Source organism: Carcharodon carcharias, chromosome 13 (genome assembly GCF_017639515.1).
Source record: "Carcharodon carcharias isolate sCarCar2 chromosome 13, sCarCar2.pri, whole genome shotgun sequence".
NCBI classification, from domain to species: Eukaryota; Metazoa; Chordata; class Chondrichthyes; order Lamniformes; family Lamnidae; genus Carcharodon; species Carcharodon carcharias.
Genome location: NC_054479.1, coordinates 49,751,671 through 49,769,743, shown reverse-complemented (window position 1 = coordinate 49,769,743; position 18,073 = coordinate 49,751,671). Strand labels below are relative to the sequence as shown.

The following is an 18,073-nucleotide window of genomic DNA, read 5'->3' as shown; positions in this document are numbered from 1 at the left end:
GGACTTTGGGAAACTCAGTGTCTACTCATTGTGGACTTAGAAACTGCTGTCATTATTCCCAAACATAAATACCTCACATCTTCCTGTCAATAAATCAATCTGAATCTTCCTCAGATCTCTAACAGTTGAACCACCCAGGCTTACTGTCAGTCAGGTTCCGGCACAGCTCTTTCAGCCTATAAAGCCATAATCCCAAAATATAGTAATCTTATAAACCAAAAGATACAACCCTAAAACATAATACTCTTATAAGCCTCACAATTGTAACAAATATTTCATGAAGCCAAGGCATGTGGATGGAGTTAAAATAAAGATCAGCTATATTTCATTGAATGGCAGAACAGGCTCGAGGGGCTGAATGGCCCACTCCTATTACTAGGTTCCTACTTACATATACCCAAGAAGGTGGACATATCAGTTAATTATAATAGACTCCAGAATTAAAAGTAAAAGACCCTTGAGCTTAGCTAAACTGAGAATACCTCAATATTGTCATGATCATGACCATATCGTGTTCCACCAAGGTCACTCAGCTCTGACCTCATAACAGTCTTCCCCCCCGACCTTGATATACCATCGTCCCTTGACATTCAATGGCATTACCATTGCTGAACCCTCCACTATCAACATCCAGGGTGATACCATTGATCAGAAACTGAACTGGACCAGCCAAATGAATGCTGTGGCTACAAAAGTAGGTCAGAGGCAGGAAATACTGTGGTGTGTAACTCACCTCCTGACTCCCCGAAGCCTGTCCACTATCTGCAAGTTAGGAGTGTGATGGAATACTCTTCACTTACCCTGGATGAGTGCAGCTCCAACATCACTCAAGAAGCTTGACATTGTCCAGGACAAAGTAGCCTGTTTGATTGGCACCCTGTCCAACACCTTAAACATTCACTCCACCACAGACACAGAGTGGCAGCAGTGTGTACCATCTATAAGATGTAGTGCAGCAACTGGAGTCTATTAAAATCAACCCTCTTATCTACCCTCTTGGGTGTACGTAAATAGGGACATAGGGCAGAATGTTACAGCCCTGTCACAGTGGGGCCTGGGCCGTAAAATGCAGCGAGCCTTTCAAAAGTCCATTGACTTTGGTCGGACGGTAAAATCCCACTGGCATATAATTCCGACCATAGTAATAGGAATAGGCCATTCAGCCCTTGAGCCTGTTCTGCCATTCAATGAGATTTGACTGATCTTTATTTTAACTCCATCCATATGGCTTGCCTGGCACTTGTGTGGCGTGAATGTTGATTATCTGCCCAAGCCAGAATGATGGGTCTTGTGCATATGGACACAGGCTGCTCCAGTAGCTGAGGAGTCACAAATCATGCTGAATATTGTGCAGTCATCAGCAAACATCCCCAATTCTGACCTTACGATGGGAGCTCTTTCGACAGCACCTTCCAAACCTGTGACCTCTACCACCCAGAAGCGCAAAGGCAGCAGATAGATCAGAACAGCACCACCTGCAAGTTCCCCTCCAAGCCACTCACCACCCTGATTTGGAAATAAATCGCTGTTCCTTCACTGTCACTGAGTTGAAATCTTGGAACTCCCTCCCTAACAGCACTGCGGGTGTACCTACACCACATGGATTGGTGCGGTTCAAGAAGGTAGCTCACCACCACCTTCTCAAGGACAGTTAGGGTTGGGCAACAAATGCAGGCCTAGCCAGTGACCCCCACATCCTGTGAACAAATAAGTAAAAAAAAATATTAAATTTTTCCATACAAATGTGGTCAGTAGACTCAGTGTTCAATTTAAACACAAGGAACTGGAAACACAATATTACATAAAAATAAAAACAAAAAACTGCGGATGCTGGAAATCCAAAACAAAAACAGAATTACCTGGAAAAACTCAGCAGGTCTGGCAGCATCGGCGGAGAAGAAAAGAGTTGACGTTTCGAGTCCTCATGACCCTTCGACAGATCTAAGTAGAAATAGGAAAGGAGTGAAATATAAGCTGGTTTAAGGTGTGTGTGTGTTGGGGGGGTTGGTGGGTTGGGTGGGGGGAGAGAAGTGGAGGGGGGGGTGTGGTTGTAGGGACAAGCAAGCAGTGATAGAAGCAGATCATCAAAAGATGTCACAGACAACAGAACAAAAGAACACATAGGTGTTGAAGTTGGTGATATATATCTAAATGAATGTGCTAATTAAGAATGGATGGTAGGACACTCAAGGTATAGCTCTAGTGGGGGTGGGGGGAGCATAAAAGATTTAAAAATATTTAAAAATAATGGAAATAGGTGGGAAAAAGAAAAATCTATATAATTTATTGGAAAAAAACAAAAGGAAGGGGGAAGAAACAGAAAGGGGGTGGGGATGGAGGAGGGGGGGTCAAGACCTAAAGTTGTTGAATTCAATATTCAGTCCGGAAGGCTGTAAAGTGCCTAGTCGGAAGATGAGGTGTTGTTCCTCCAGTTTGCGTTGGGCTTCACTGGAACAATGCAGCAAGCCAAGGACAGACATGTGGGCAAGAGAGCAGGGTGGAGTGTTGAAATGGCAAGCGACAGGGAGGTTTGGGTCATTCTTGCGGACAGACCGCAGGTGTTCTGCAAAGCAGTCGCCCAGTTTACGTTTGGTCTCTCCAATGTAGAGGAGAACACAATATTACATCTCTGTCGGAATGCTAATAATAGACTTTCTGTGGCTACTGTTAGCAGACCATTGACAGATCTGATATGACCCTTAAAATGGGCACCTCCTCATTGCTGTCTTATTGTTTTGTTTGTCACTTGAACAGATGCAAAAGAAGCTGGATGCCTGCATGCCAGTAATCCATTGACAGACAAGCGGTAAATAAGAGATGAATACAAAGCTCTTATGAGCAACCTTGAAAAGGCATTTAAAGGGAAGGAAGTATAATAAATTGTCAGCCATGATGTGCAGGCAGACAGAAATCAATAAGGGAGTGGACCCCATTTGGAGTCGGCGGTGAGGGAGTAGCCTGACTGTAATTGTGCTTAAGCTGTTGATCTGAAAAACAAACATGTTAAGTTTCCTGGGATGTTGCATGGAGCTAAGCAATAACTATAGCCTCAGGGAGGCAGTGTTCTCAAATATTGAAGAATTTATCGTCAGCTGGAATGTACATGGGCATTCAAGGATCGGAGGGTTTTGGACAATTTTATTCAACTTGCGTATAGCTGTTATTTCAATCTAATTACATGCTCGGTCACAGCTTTCTTACCATTCTTACCAAATCAGAGATTTTGGAGCCAGCAACTCTGTTTTGAACTATGCATACATTCAAGTGAACATAAATATTTGAACCATAGTTTGATTATAGTTCAGTCTTGTTAGACTTGACAGCAGCTGACAATGTTAATGGAGACCTTCCCTTTGAAGGTGATATTATCTCAGGTCACATACTGGGATTCACTTGGACTGAATTCTGTGTATGCGGAATGGGAGGATCCACACTGACAGTTCAAATTCAATCAATTTAAACTTAGGTCAACTTCTCTTAAGCCTAAGGACTGGAATTATTTCCCTAAATCTCTCCACCTCCTTCTCCCTCATTGAAGTTGCTCCTTGAAACCTATCTCTTTGGTCACCTGGGTCACCTGCCTAGATCGCTCCTTATTGTGGCTTAGTGTCAAATGTTGCTTTACAACAGTGAAATGCTTTGGGATGTTTTCATTGCATTAAAGGCACTACATCAATGCAAGTTTTTGTTGTAGCACAGGGTCCTGATCATGGAGAAATGCTCTGTAATTTTCCATTTTCATGGAGAATTTGTCTTTCATCAGTATATAAACCTGTGCCTCTTGTCCTACTGTTACTTTTTATGTTGACATAGTACTCTAGTTTTACCTTTCACACTAAAGGCTTTCTTGTTGGGTCCATGACTCCTTCATTCTGTTAATTGCAATCATTCAGACCAAGTGTGAACAGTTCACATATTGATATACTTTTTTAATCAATAGAAACAGATGGAGGGTGTGCAGATATAAAGTCTGATTAAGTCCATCACAATTACTTCCAAAGTGTCTTCCTGGACACTTTTTTATAAGCATACAGCACAATGATCATGACAGCAGTGAAAATATAAAATGAACACAGATAATGCTGGAAATACTCAGCAGATCAGGCAGCATCTGTGGAGAGAGAAACAGAGTTAACCTTTCAGGTTGATGACCTTTCATCAGAATTGGAAAAAGTTAGAGACATAATTTGGCTGTAAACAAGTACAGAGACAGGGATGAGGGCCTGGGGAAGAAGTAACAAAAGGGAAGGTCTGTGACAGGAGTGCTTAAATAACAAAAGGGATGATGGTGCAAAGCAAAAAGGGATGGAAACGGGACAAGAAAAGAAACAAAAGCTGGTTCTAGAGGAGCTAAGAATAATAAAAGCAGAATCCTTACCAGCAACTACTGATCTAAAAAAATGGCAGCAGTGGTTGTGATCTGAAATTGTTGAACGCAGAACCATAGAATGAAGACACACAGAAGGTGGTCTATCGTATTCATGCCAGCTCTTTATAAGATTAACTCATACAGTTCCGCTCCTCCACACTTTCCCTGTAACCCTGCAATATTTTTTCCTCTTTAGGCATTTATCCAATTGCCTTTTGAAAACCACTATTGAATCTCTTTCCGCCACACTCCAATGCATTCCAAAACCTGCTGTGCAAAAAAAGCCTTTCCTCATGTCCTTATTGGTCCTTTTGTTAATCACTTTTCATCAGAGTGCTCAGGTTCTCAACCCTTCCCTCAATGGGAACAGTTTCCTTCCAGCTACTCTGTCTAGACCCACAATGGTTTTCAACACTTTGATCCGATCTTCTCTTCTCAAATGAAAGCAACTCCCAGTTTCTCCAGTCTGGAGTCCCTCATCGCTGGAACCAGTCTCATAAGTGTTTTCTGCACCCTCTCTATTGCCTTTACATCTTTCCTAAAGTTGCAGTGCCCAGAATTGGACATAATACTCCAGTTGAGGCCAACCCAGTGTTTTCTGAAGATTCATTATAACTTACTTGCTTTTTACTCTGTGCCTCTGTTTATAAAGTCCCGGATGCAGTATGTTTTTTTGACCACTTGCCTGGTCACCTTCAACGATTTGTACACATATACCCCCTGATCCTTCTGTTCCCGCACACCCTTTAGATTTGTATCCTTTATTTTATATTGCCTCTCCTTCTTCTTCCTTTCTAAATGAACTACTTGTACATCTCTGCATTAAATTTCACCTGCCACATGTCCACCCATTCCATCAGTCTATCTCCTCTTGAAGTCTATCACTATCCTCACAGTTCACAGTGCTTCCAAGTTTTGTGTTATCTGCAAATTTGAAAATAGTGCCTTGCACACCCAAGTCCAGGACATTAATATACAAAATGAAAAGCAGTAGTCCTAAGAATGACCCCTGGGGAACTCTGCTGTGAATCTTCCTGCAGTCCAATAAAACAACCGTTCACCAGTACTTTCTGATTCCTGTCACTCAGCCAACTTCATATCCATGCTGTCATTTTATGCCATGGGCTTCAACCTCGCTGGCAAGTGTATTATGTGGAAGTTTATCAAACGCCTTTTGGAAGTGCATATGCACCACATTGACCAAGTTACCCTCGTTGATCATCTCTGTTACTTCATCGAAAAACTCAATCAAGTCAGTTAAACACTATTTGTCTTCAGCAAATCTGTGCTGGTTCTCTCTAATTAATGAACACTTGTCCGAGCGACTGTCAATTTTGTCTTAGTTTATCATTTATAAAAGCTTTTCCACTACTGAGGTTAAACTGACTGGCCTCAATGTTGTTTCAAAGGGATTAGTCTTCCCTTCAAAGCTATAATTCTGTTCACCCACATCATTTAGTTTAGTGATAATCTGGCTAATAGATAGGTGATTTCCTCTCTGAATGTATGATTTGTAGTCTGTACGCACATACCATACTTCACTAGCAGATTAATGGGCAACACTCACTTCTTTCTCATTACTGCTCAATTCATCTAAATGGGGAGAATTAGGAATTCATTATTCACAAACTAAAAGAGCGTAGGCAGTAAAGATGCTCCATGGAAAAGTCTTTAAAGCCCACGTTTGGTTTTGATGAAATTAATACACCATTCAGAAAGAAAAGCATGATTGAAGTTAAATTTCAATTTTCAGAAATAACAAGTAAAATTTGCTGAAATCTTTTGTCACCTGAATTTGAACATTCAATCCTGTGGACATCCTCGTGGCTGCTGTTCCAGGGAGAGACATGAAGGGTTAGGTCCAGCAATGATAGCACCGGCACCTTTTGCTTAGTCCAAATTTGGAAGGGGCGATTGGACTTTAGATAGACTCCTCATGGACACAATTTATTGTGGCTTCATCATGAACCCTGAGGGTGAAGTTCAAGTTGTGTATTAACTTCACCGAAATCAATAAAGAAACAGTGCTAAAGCTGTCTCAGCTTGAAAAACATGGATTCAATCTTTACAAAGACTTTTCAAAGACTCGTTTTACCTCTCTATGTACTACACAAAAACATAAGCTTGAATGCCCCGGGAATAGCTAGTGCATGTCACTGCCAAATTCAATCATAGAATTTTAGAGCACAGAAGGAGGCCATTCAACCCATCATGTCTCTGCCAGCCCTCCAAAGGAACAGTCCATAGTAACATTGATGGGACAGAAGGAGGTCTCTTGCCCATTTGCCAAGCTTTTCTGGCCCTACCATGGGGGATGCGGCGGGCCAGCCAAAAAGTCCATTGACTTTTGGTGGGACTGAAAGATCCTGGCTGTGGGCGGGGCCAGGAAATCCCGGCCATTGTGTCTTTGCTGATTGAAGATGAGCAACCTAGCCTGATCCCACTTTCCAGCTCCTGGTATGTAGCCTTGTGGGTAGCTGCACTTCAAATGCATATCCAAGTAGTTTTTAAATGCATTGAAGGCTTCTGTCACTACTTTCAGGCAGTGAGTTCCAATGTGCTCCACTCTCTGGGTGAAAAAATTCCCCTCAGTTCCACTCTAATCTTTTCATAAAATACTAAACACAAAATGATGGAAATTCTCAGCAGGTCAGGCAGCATCAGTGGAGAGATACGGAATTAACATTTCAGTTCTGTGACCTTTCATTAGAACAGTTGTTTTTCTATTTTTCCTGATGAAGTGAATTGTATTCCTGCAATATACTTCATCTGCTTCCTTCTACTCGCTCCATCTACCTATATCCTTTTGCAGCCTCTTTGGACTGAATTTTGCTGGCTGAGTCTTGATCTTAATGTCCACCTCAATTCCAGGTCAGGCACCTGGAAATGGCACCTGGTACTTAAACTTAGTACTTGGTAAAATTTCCCTCTATAATCTTCCACTAGGGGATTTTCACAGGAGGTGCACAATGAGTGCAGTCGCTTTAATTAAAATAAGTCTTTGTGAGACATGGTTGCGACCTTCTTGGAGGTGGCCAATTAAGAAGGCCCCAAATGGACACTTAATTGTGCCCGATTAGTTACCTGTGTCTTCCTGAAGAAGGCAGGACAGGTAGGTAAAATGATTTAGAAGAGATACAAGATATAAGGAAAGATGTACATATATTCAAGGCTGAGATCAATGGATTTTTGAACTCTAAGGATTGGTCAGGAAAGTGAAGTTGAGCTGGTAGATAAACATTACTTTCAGCATCAGCATCTTATTAAGAAGTCGGCCATTTAGGATAAAGATGAGGATAAATTTTTTTACTCAAAGCGTTGGGAATAAATTCCTTATCCCAGAGAGCTATGGGTGCTCAGTTGTTGAGTATATTCAAAACAGAGGTCAATAGATTTTTGGGAACTAAGGGATATGGGGACAGTGCGCAAAGTTGAAGTTGAGGTTGATGACCAACCATGATCTTATTGAATAACGGAGCAGGCTTGAAGGGCCTGCTCTTATTTCTTACGTTCAAATTATTGCAAACTAGTACAGTGATAATGGGATTTGTAGCTTAGTGGATATGGCACTGGACCAGCAGCTCAGTGTTTCTGAGTTCAAATCCCACCTTCTCCATCCCCGGCCTTGCAAGGATAAGTTACAAAATGGAGTTAAAAATATGATAAATATTGTGCGAGAAACTAAAGCCTGTCACTTTCTACTTGCCCTGGCCTGCGTGTGACTGTAACTGTTAACTCAGAGTAACAGGGATGTGCAGTATTGCCCACATCCCAAGAAGGACTAAATAAGTAAAAATCCATCATTGGTTCTTGCACAATATTAGTAACAGACAATTTCATATGAAATTGCTTTTGGAAGGATGCTGATCTATTCATTTTAGATGGTATCTCTGCCAAAATAGAAGGCAGAGGAATTTTACGTGGACACATTCATTACTAATATTGTGCAGCCAATTTCAGGCACTGTGTGTGTCCTAAGACAGTAACCCATCAATAGCTGGAGTGGATACCATGAATCACAAGATAGATCATCACATCAGTTGCACTGGATGTCACAGTGATGTAAATGGCTCCCTCAGATCAGTCTCCTTCCCCAGAGTTCTACTGAAGACGGTGCCATTTGATATATTGTAGAAGGACAGGAAATATTTTTGGCTGCATCAATTTCTTTTCTGCACTGACACCAATCTTTTCTTCTGCAGTCTTCAAAATTGATGGGAAATTGTAGAAAAGCAATTTCTACATTTACCAAGATGATAACTGTAAGGCCCTCTGTAGATTCTCAAAGTGGTTATAATGCTGTTAATACAGAATCCAGGGGAAGTTTTGACATTTTAAATGCACTTCAGAGATTAATAATACAGCACTGAAATAATAATTTACTGACAATTCTCCTTTGCTTATTACAAATATGGATTAATTGTGGTTAAAACAGAGGGTGTCACCTTCAAGATGTACCCTTGATGTTTGCTTTTATATTTGGCCTAACAATTTGAAGGCTACATGTTTCCTGCAGCAACACCCAACCTACAATCTAGACAGAAGGAGAATGCAAAGATTCCACACTAATAAAGTTCTGCTGACATCTCTTTAAGACCAGCACATAAGCTAATGTTCTAGTTCAGGGAATTCTCCTCGGTAATCATGGAAAATTCATACAAAAGGCCCTACCACCATCCCAGATTTCCCTCCCTTCCCTTCTGTTCCCTCCCCCTACTCCTTCTCCTTCCATTACTCTCCCCTCCCAACCCCCTGTTCTCTTCTGTCTGTTGATGCTCCCTCCCGCCCTCCATTTGCCCCAATTTCTGCTCCCTCTCCACACTCGTGTTCCCTCCTGCCCATTCCTGCACCACCCTCACCCCCACCCATGCCACTCTCTGTTTCCTTTTCTTTCTCCCTCTCTCTCTCTACCCCCTTGCTTCCTCTGGGTTTGAAACGGAAAACTCTTTGCCTGCCTGCCCACCTCATGCAGATGACAATGGTGAGCACTGGGTTTGGGTCCTGGGCGTATTCCCCTCTTATCCACCCCACTTCCCAGGCCCTGGAAATCTGCCCTGGGAAGAGGTGATAAAGATTTAAATTGCCCAAGTGAAGAGAAGTAACTTGATAGCAGCCTCCTCTTCCTCCAAGCCAGACTCAGCAATTATTTTCTTCAGGCCCTGGTCTTGAGAAGACACCCAGTGCAAGCTTTTTTACCATCTATGGGCTGCACTGGTCCCTTTAAGGTCCATTTTTGCCTCTTCACCATACACTGCAGTAACAGAAAATTGGCAGGAGAACTGAGGCACTCATTGACTTCTGAAGATGCATCATAGAGACTGGTAATGAAGGTAAGAGCGATCTAATGGGATCCAAGGCAAAGTGGATGACATGAAAATTGGTGGAGTGTTAAATAGTGAGGAGGATAGCTTTAGATTACAGGAGGATATAGACAGGCTGTTCAGATGGGCTGATCAGTGACAAATGGAATTTAATCCGGATAAGTGTGAGGTGATGCACTTGGGCAGGACAAACAAGGCACAGGAATACACGAAGAATGGTAGGATCCTGGGAATCAGAGGGACCCTGAGGATCAGAGGGACCTTGGTGTGCATGTCCACCGGTCCCTTAAGGCAGCAGGACAGGCAGATAAGTTGGTTAAGAAGGCATATGGGATACTTGCCTTTATTAGCCGAGGCATAGAATATAAGAGCAGGGAGGGTATGCTGGAACTGTATAAAACGCTGGTTAGGCCACAGCTAGAGTATTGCATGGAGTTCTGCAATCTGCATTATAGGAAGGATGTGATTGCAAAAGAGAGAGAGGAAGGATGTGATTGCACTACAGAGTGCAGAGGAGATTTACCTGGATGTTGCCTGGGCTGGAAAGTTTTAGTTATGAGGAGAGATTGGATAGCCTGGGGTTATTTTCCTTGGAGCAGAGGAGATTGACGGGGGACATGGTGTATAAAATTGAGAGACATAGATAGGGTAGACAGGAAGGAACTTTTCCCTTGGTGGAGGGATCAATAATCAGGGGACAGGAAGCTTAGAGGGGATGTGAGGAAGAATTTTTTCACCCAAAGGCTGGTGGGAATCTGGAACTCACTGCTTGAAAAGGTGATAGAGGTAGATACCCTTGTAACATTTAAGAAGTATTTGGATGTGCACTTGCAATGTCATGGCATACAAGATTATGGGCCTAGTGCTGGAAAATGGGATTAGAATAGTTAGGTACTTGTTTGACTGGCGCAGACTCAATGGGCCAAAGGGCCTTTTACTGTGCTGTAGACCTCTATGATTAGGGCTGGCAATGCTTGTTGGACATATTCCTGCAGGTTCCATCACCTTCTCTCGCACCTCCAATGACCCTGACCAGTCAAACAGCCATTCTCCCCATTTCAAATATTTTTACATCAAATAAACTGGTGTTCAAGGAAAGTACAGAAAGAAAGATCACATAATTCTTTTGAATGCCCCAGTGGTTTCTCTCCTAGATTGCTTGCGGCATTGCCCTGGAGATGAACCTTGAATACCTCAAGACCCTGGGACAAACCTGGAGGGTTGACAACTCTGCGGATGGTTGGTGGCTTCAACAAGAAATAAATAGGAGTAATGTACAAGAAAGTGTTGTGTAGCACCAATGTTTAGGGTGATACTTATTAAAATGATCCTTTTTTTTCCTTAAATGCAGCTGTATACAGCCACAAACCAGAACTGCCGCAGTACCACACCAGCCTCTTCCCACAGACCATGGTCTTCACGGATGCCAGCAACTTTAGCGGTCTGACCAGTCTTCCTATGGCCAAGCAGGTAATTAATGATGCAAAGCATCTTTCTATCAAAAAATATCAAGAACAAGAGCAAAATACTGCAAATGCTGGAAATCGGAAATAAAAACGGAAAATTCCGCAAATACTCAGCAGGCAGCATCTGTGGAGAGAGAAACAGATGTGACTTTTCAGGCCGACAACAGCATTTTCTGTTTTTATTCCAAAAAATATTAGTTGATTCTCAATTGAAACCTAGCATGGTGCAGGAAAACTGCTTGCTACTTACTCCATAATGAATATCATCTCCGAGGAATCGTCAAATGAAAGATCACCAATGAGGGACGTGCTGTGGTCATTTGTAAATTATAACTGGAAAATTTCAGGATCTGAGATGGTCATTGCAAGCTCTCTACCCTTCCATGAATCAGGTATAGTGTGCTCTGTGACTTTTCTAAACAGATTACAAAAGGTACTTCAAGCCATTAGCTACAGACATCCCTGGTGAATGAAAATTGCACTGAAAGGTGTCTGCTCACCCAGTACAAACTAGATGATGTCGATAAACTTTATGGAATAGTCAGCAGATTTCCCAGGGGAAAGTCCAGCTGTCTGCAATAAACAATAATAAAATTTTTAAAAAAGGGGACAAAGCCAAGAATCAGTGGGTGATGAATGAGTTCACATCAGAAATCTGCATGAGAGCAGGCTTCAGTTAGCATCCTATCAAATCACAAGGCATTTAGTGGTTGCATAAACCTGGTACCGTGTGGGGAACAATGTGCCAACTACTTCAATCCTAAGCAGGGAAATACTCCATGCTGTAATATTATCCAGGCAATAGCCAAACTATTCATTTCACTGAGTGTACATTCATGGGAAAATTGCCAGTTTTGCCTTTGTGCTGTCACCTTCTTCTTCATTAAAGAGTTAGGATCGCCAACTGCTCTCGAACATATTCCTACATCACGTGGCCTTCTGCCTCAACCCAAATGAACCAACCTGTAGTTCCCATTTCCAGTATTTTACAACCACAAATGAAAGGGTTCAAAGAAAGTGAATAAAACAATTTTTTTAATACCCCAATGGTTTTTCTCCCAGGCTGCTCACAACAGTGTCCAAGAGGTTATTTTTTTAATCTTTGGAGACCTCAGGATAATGCAGGAGGAAAGGCAACTCTAAATGGGGGCTGAGTAATAATTTTTTTCTGAGTTTCCTGGAATACCCTCATAAAACTCGCCATCTCTATCCCCTCCTTTCAAACCCCCTGTAAAGACCAGGCCTTTGCTCATCTTTCTGCATGACTCCTTCTTTGTTTCTGTGTCTGATTACTCTCCAGTGAAACACCTCTGGATATTTTACTTTGCTAAAGGTGCTATATAAATGCAAGTTGTTGTTGAAAAGTCAACATTGTCTGCTTTGTAATAAAAATAGAAAATGCTGGAAAAATTCAGCAGGTCTGGCAGCATCTCTGGAGAGAGAAACAGAGTTAACGTTTTGAGTCCATATGACTCTTCTTCGTATGCCTACTAAGAGGACAATGGTACCTTGCTAACAGTGGTTCTGTTCCACATTCTTTTCACGTTGCAGTTCTATGTGCCATTTGCACAAACCTACTGTCTCTGGGGAGGTTGCTGTTCTCAGTTGGGTTCTTGGAGGGGTTTGGGGATGAGGATGGGGGTTGTGGGCTGTGGTGATATCCTTCTCCATAAGAGAGGATCAGAGAGTATTACTCCAATCTTCTCCCCTCTACCTCTTCACAGTTTCTTTCTCCATCCTATTTTATTGGATTCTTCCCTGAAAGGGGATGCAATAGAGTTCGATGCTCACTGGCAGTCCTGTGGTGCTTCACCTGATTGCCTGTTCTTTATATATGACTAGACCATGAATTTTAGCAGGATATTGGACCCTGTGTGAATAGACAGCCCAGCCCAATCATCTTCTTCCTTGATCATTCACTTAATCACACTTTCTACCGGATGGTCACTGGGTGGTGGGCAACGACAGGACTCCTGGCTGATTATTCCTCTCCAGCTCAGGGACATAGACATTGTGTCTGCCCGAGCTGAAGCCACCACAAACTGGCTGTTAAGCCTAAAACCTCCTGGTCTGTATAGTTTAGTATAAAACTGGGCAAATTCTCTTATCCGTTAAGCCACTGTGTGAACTCTGACAAGTTACAGTGGCCTGAGGACAGGTTGAAGTTAATGCACCACACCCAGATTTGGGTATCCTAAGTTTAGGGAGCTGGGAAAATAAAATCAGTATAAAAGAGCACAAAAATTTAAAAAGAAGCTATATCTTATGTCTGAATTCCCAAGAGCATTAGCAATATGAAGTCCAGCTTACTAAATATACTCAGAGTAGGTACAATGAACCAGTAGTGGCCTTAACAAAAACAGAATTACCTGGAAAAACTCAGCAGGTCTGGCAGCATCGGCTGAGTTTTTCCAGGTAATTCTGTTTTTGTTTTGGATTTCCATCATCCGCAGTTTTTTTGTTTTTATCAGTAGTGGCCTTAACTCATTTATTTTGAATTAATTTCCATACATTAGCGTCCCCATTAAGATCCAGTAAAGCTTACACGGACATATTCATTTCAATGGTTACAAGACATAGCAACACATCATCACTGAGCCCGGGTATCAATACACTGGCTCAATGCTTCCTTTTATTATTAAGATAACATAGAAACATAGAAAATAGAAGCAGGAGTAGGTCATTTGGCCCTTCAAGCCTGCTCCGCCATTCAATATGATCATGGCTGATCCTCCATCTAAACGGTGTACTCCTGCACTCTCCCCTTATCCCTTGATGCCCTTAGAGTCCAGAAACCTATCTGTTTCCTTCTTAAATATATTCAGTGACTTGGCCTTCACAGCCTTCCGTGGTAGAGAATTCCATATGTTCACTCCCCTCTGAGTGATAAAGTTTATCCTTATCAAAAACAGAATTACCTGGAAAAACTCAGCAGGTCTGGCAGCATCGGCGGAGAAGAAAAGAGTTGACGTTTCGAGTCCTCATGACCCTTCGACAGAACTTGAGTTCGAGTCCAGGAAAGAGCTGAAATATAAGCTGGTTTAAGGTGTGTGTGTGGGGGGCGGAGAGATAGAGAGACAGAGAGATAGCTTATATTTCAGCTCTTTCCTGGACTCGAACTCAAGTTCTGCCGAAGGGTCATGAGGACTCGAAACGTCAACTCTTTTCTTCTCCGCCGATGCTGCCAGACCTGCTGAGTTTTTCCAGGTAATTCTGTTTTTGTTTTGGATTTCCAGCATCCGCAGTTTTTTTGTTTTTATCTCAAGTTTATCCTTATCTCAGTCCTAAATGGTCTACCCTGTATCCTAAGACTGTGACCCCTCGTTCTAGACCCCCCCCGCCAGAGAAAAATAATCCTTGCATCCAGTCTATCCAAACTTGTCAGAATTTTATATGTTTTCTTCTTCCCATTCTTCCAAACTCCAGTCCTGAATACAAGCCTAGTCGGCCCAATCTCTCTCATATGACAATCCTGCCATCCCAATAATCAGTCTGATGAACCTTTGCTGCACTCCCTCTATGGTAACTATATCCTTTCTTAGGTAAGGAGACCAAAACTGCACACAATACTCCAGGTGTGGTCTCCCCAAGGCCCTGAACAGCTGCAGTAAGACATCCTTGCTCTACTCGAGTCCTCTCACAATGGAGGCCAACATACCTTTTGCCTTCTAACTGCTTGCTGCACCTGCATGTTTGCTTTCAGTGATTGGTGTACAAGGACACCCAGGTCCCTTTGGATATCAGCATTTCCCAATCTATCACCATTTAAATAATACTCTGCCATTCTGTTTTTCCTACCAAAGTGAGTAACATCACACTTATCCATGTTATACTGCATCTGCCATGTAACTCTTTCGAGTACAAACACGTTTCCATCTGTTCCTATTCAGATGAAGTTACATTGTTTCATAGTTTGCCATTGTGAGATTTGAACTCTTGATCTTGGGGTTGCAAGCCCAGTACCATAACCACTTGGCTATTTAGGCCAAGCTTGCATCTGCTATGTAGTTACCCACTGACTCAACCTGTCTAAATCACCTTGAAGCCTCTTAACACCCTCCTCACCATTCACATTTCCTCCAAGTTTTGTGTCACCAGAAAACTTGGAAATATTGCATTTGGTTCCCTCATCCAAATCATTGATATATATTGTGAATAGCTGGGGCCCAAGCACTGATCCTTGCGGTAACCCACTAGTCACTGCCTGCCAATCTGAAAAAGACCCATTTATTTCTACTCTCTGGTTCCTGTCTGCTAACCAGTTCTCAATCCATGCCAGTATGCTATCCCCAATCCCATGTGCCTTAATTTTATACACTAACTTCTTATGTGGGAACTTTATCAAAAGCTTCCTTAAAATCCAAATATACCACATCCACTGGTTCTCCTTTATCTATGCTGCTAGTTATGTCCTCAAAGAACTCCAGTAGGCTTGTCAAACGTGATTTCCCTTTCATAAATCTATGTTGACTTTGTCTAATCCCGTTGATACTTTCTAAGTGTCCTGTTATTTAGTTATTATTCAGTAAAAACCAATTAAGTGGTATATTTGCTTTCTATGCATCAAACAAGAGTTAATTCCTGTACAACTGGTTAAACAGGCAAACTGCTGTTGAACTCTTGGACAGTTTGACTTCAGGAGTTCCTAATTCTAATTCTAATCCTAATTCTTGTGTTCTTGTAAAAGACTTAGGTTATAAATTTTGTTGATGTTTAATATGAAACCGCATGATATTAAGAACACTGGCTTTGCACAGATAAGTTGCAGTAATTCCTCCCATATCAACTGGAGAAAGAAAGAAATCACAAATTACTAACAATTTTGGGCAGGTGAGACCCAACAGCTCCCTCAAAGGGGCATTGGAATTGCTAGTTGGGGAACCAAGCACAGAATTTTCCCAACCTGACGGAGGCAGGGTTCCAGAGTATGTGGTTTGGAAAAGTCCTGTAAAGGGACAGTTGGTCAGGACAGTGATGTGATCCCACCTTCTCGCAGCATTCCCCAGGGAGGGTTGCAAAACTAGTGGGGAACCCCTGTGGGCCTGGCATGAAAGCAGTTGAGATGATTAAAAAGGCAATTAAGAGTCTCTTTAAACATGAATTTCTTCTTTCCAAACACTGTAAGGTTCCACGCTGTGTCTGCACTTTGCCTGGGTCACCAAGGCGGATGCACAGTGAGAAGAACTTCTTCAGTGAAACTGACAAGCTGGGAAGGCTTTGATCAGTTACACTGAAGAGCTCAAGCCATGGCCAGGTGAGGTGCTGCCCAAAGCGATTCTTCTCTCAGAGAGTTCAATCATTGCTTGACAGGTGATTGCCAACTTCTTGGCAGGCACTTCACCTATCTTGCACTTCACTCATCATCAGATGCACTTCCCTGCTGCCAGTCTTCAATGCGGCAAGTTGGATTTTACCGGGCACCATAGTCCCTGACCACCTAGTTAAAAATTGGTGGTGAGCCTGCCCACCATGCTGACAGCTGTCTCTCAGAAATTTAACACTGGGAGCAGCATACATTGCTTTAAAGCAAGACTTTCAGCCCTATCTCAGGAGGAATGCCTGCCTTAGAAAGCTGCTGACCAATCAGAAGGATGGCAGGTCTGTAGTCCTAGCAGCACAAGGCGGGAGCAGTGGCCACTGCCGGCACTACAGTCAGTCCTGACGAAGAGGAGCCTGGATTTAAGTCTGGGGTATCGCCGGGGCCAAGCTGGCAGGCCCTGCCGAGGCGAGTGGGGTGGGTGGGGAGGCTGGGTTTGAGAGGCCAGACAGGGAAGGTAAAGGGGAAAGTATGGCCTTGGGGGAGGAGTATCCTTGATGGGCACAGGGGAGCCTCAAAGAAGTTACCCCTTTGTCTGAGACCGGCCTGCGCACCTAAAGCTGCCAGGCTACCCACTTCGCATGCGCCTCTCCCTGCTATGAGTAAAATAGCGGCAGTGGCGCGATGAGGCCCTTTGGCACTTAAGGGCCTCAATAGACCCAAGGATGAGTGGGCTGCCTGCCACTGCACCTCCCCTGGGCCACCCCATCCCACCCCACTCCACCCCAGTAAAATTTCAAACAAGTCAGGGCAGGCTGCTAGGTGGTGAGCAGGCCACCAGCTGGATTACATGAGCACCCCCCCCCCCCCCCCCCCCCCCCCCCAGCGCCTTCAAACCCGCCAGTGGGGAAGCATAAAATGCAAGCCACCATGGGAACAGCTTGTACAGCTCCACCTTCCACCTCTAACTAGGTGCAAAAACAGAAGCTATGCCACCACCAGCAGCTCCAGCAGTGGCAGAAGCACCAGCAACTACATGCCCCACCTAAGGGCAGATGGAATGGCCACTGAGATCCAGCTGGAAGGAAGCGAGACCCAAAACAACAAGGTCCACAGATAGATGATCAGCTCTCTCGACATGGCTGAGCACCAGTGCCTGGAGAGGCACAGGCTTTCACAGCAGGTTTTGCTGACATGTGCAGCCTCCTGGAACAAGAGATCCTTCCCTATAGACCAAGTGGGCACAGTTTGCCAGTGGCCAATAAGGTGTCTGTCCCTGGAGGACTATCACCCCCATTCACTCTCCCCCATGGTCTCTGCCTGCTGCTAGATTGGAGGGACCATACTTCTGCTGTCTCTTCAGCCACTTCCATCCACGCCTGCTTATTTGGAGAGGTTGTTGTCTTCCTCCTGTCCTTGAGCCCACCTCACTGCAGCCTCTCAGATCCCACAGCAGGACCTCCATGTAAGAGTGAGAGACTGGAAAGCAGCCTTCCCAGGTCTCCTCACCATTTCTGTGGCTATAAATGCAAAATTCTGGTGCTGGTGAGCCATTTTAACTCTTCCTTTAACAGAATGGACTTGTCACCCTCCCACTTTCTTAACTGGTGAGGGACACTGAAGATGTGATGATAATTAGTTTGCTCTGAGAAAGAGCAAA

At 43.4% G+C, this 18,073-nt stretch overlaps 1 protein-coding gene and 1 long non-coding RNA gene across 3 annotated transcripts in view; one reads left to right on the top strand and one right to left on the bottom strand.

Moving 5' to 3' along the window:
• The window catches only part of hnf1a (HNF1 homeobox a), a 226,434-nt gene that overhangs the window by 167,913 nt on the left and 40,448 nt on the right, over positions 1–18,073 (top strand). For both annotated transcript variants that reach the window (XM_041203155.1, XM_041203154.1), the window contains exon 8: positions 11,042–11,160. In XM_041203155.1, coding sequence (XP_041059089.1) covers positions 11,042–11,160 — 119 coding nt within the window. The remainder of the gene's footprint in view (positions 1–11,041; positions 11,161–18,073) is intronic.
• Positions 6,176–18,073, bottom strand: part of LOC121286174 — a 59,678-nt gene continuing 47,780 nt past the window's right edge. Inside the window, exon 3 of the long non-coding RNA XR_005944901.1 lies at positions 6,176–6,339. This is a non-coding gene — a long non-coding RNA (uncharacterized LOC121286174). The remainder of the gene's footprint in view (positions 6,340–18,073) is intronic.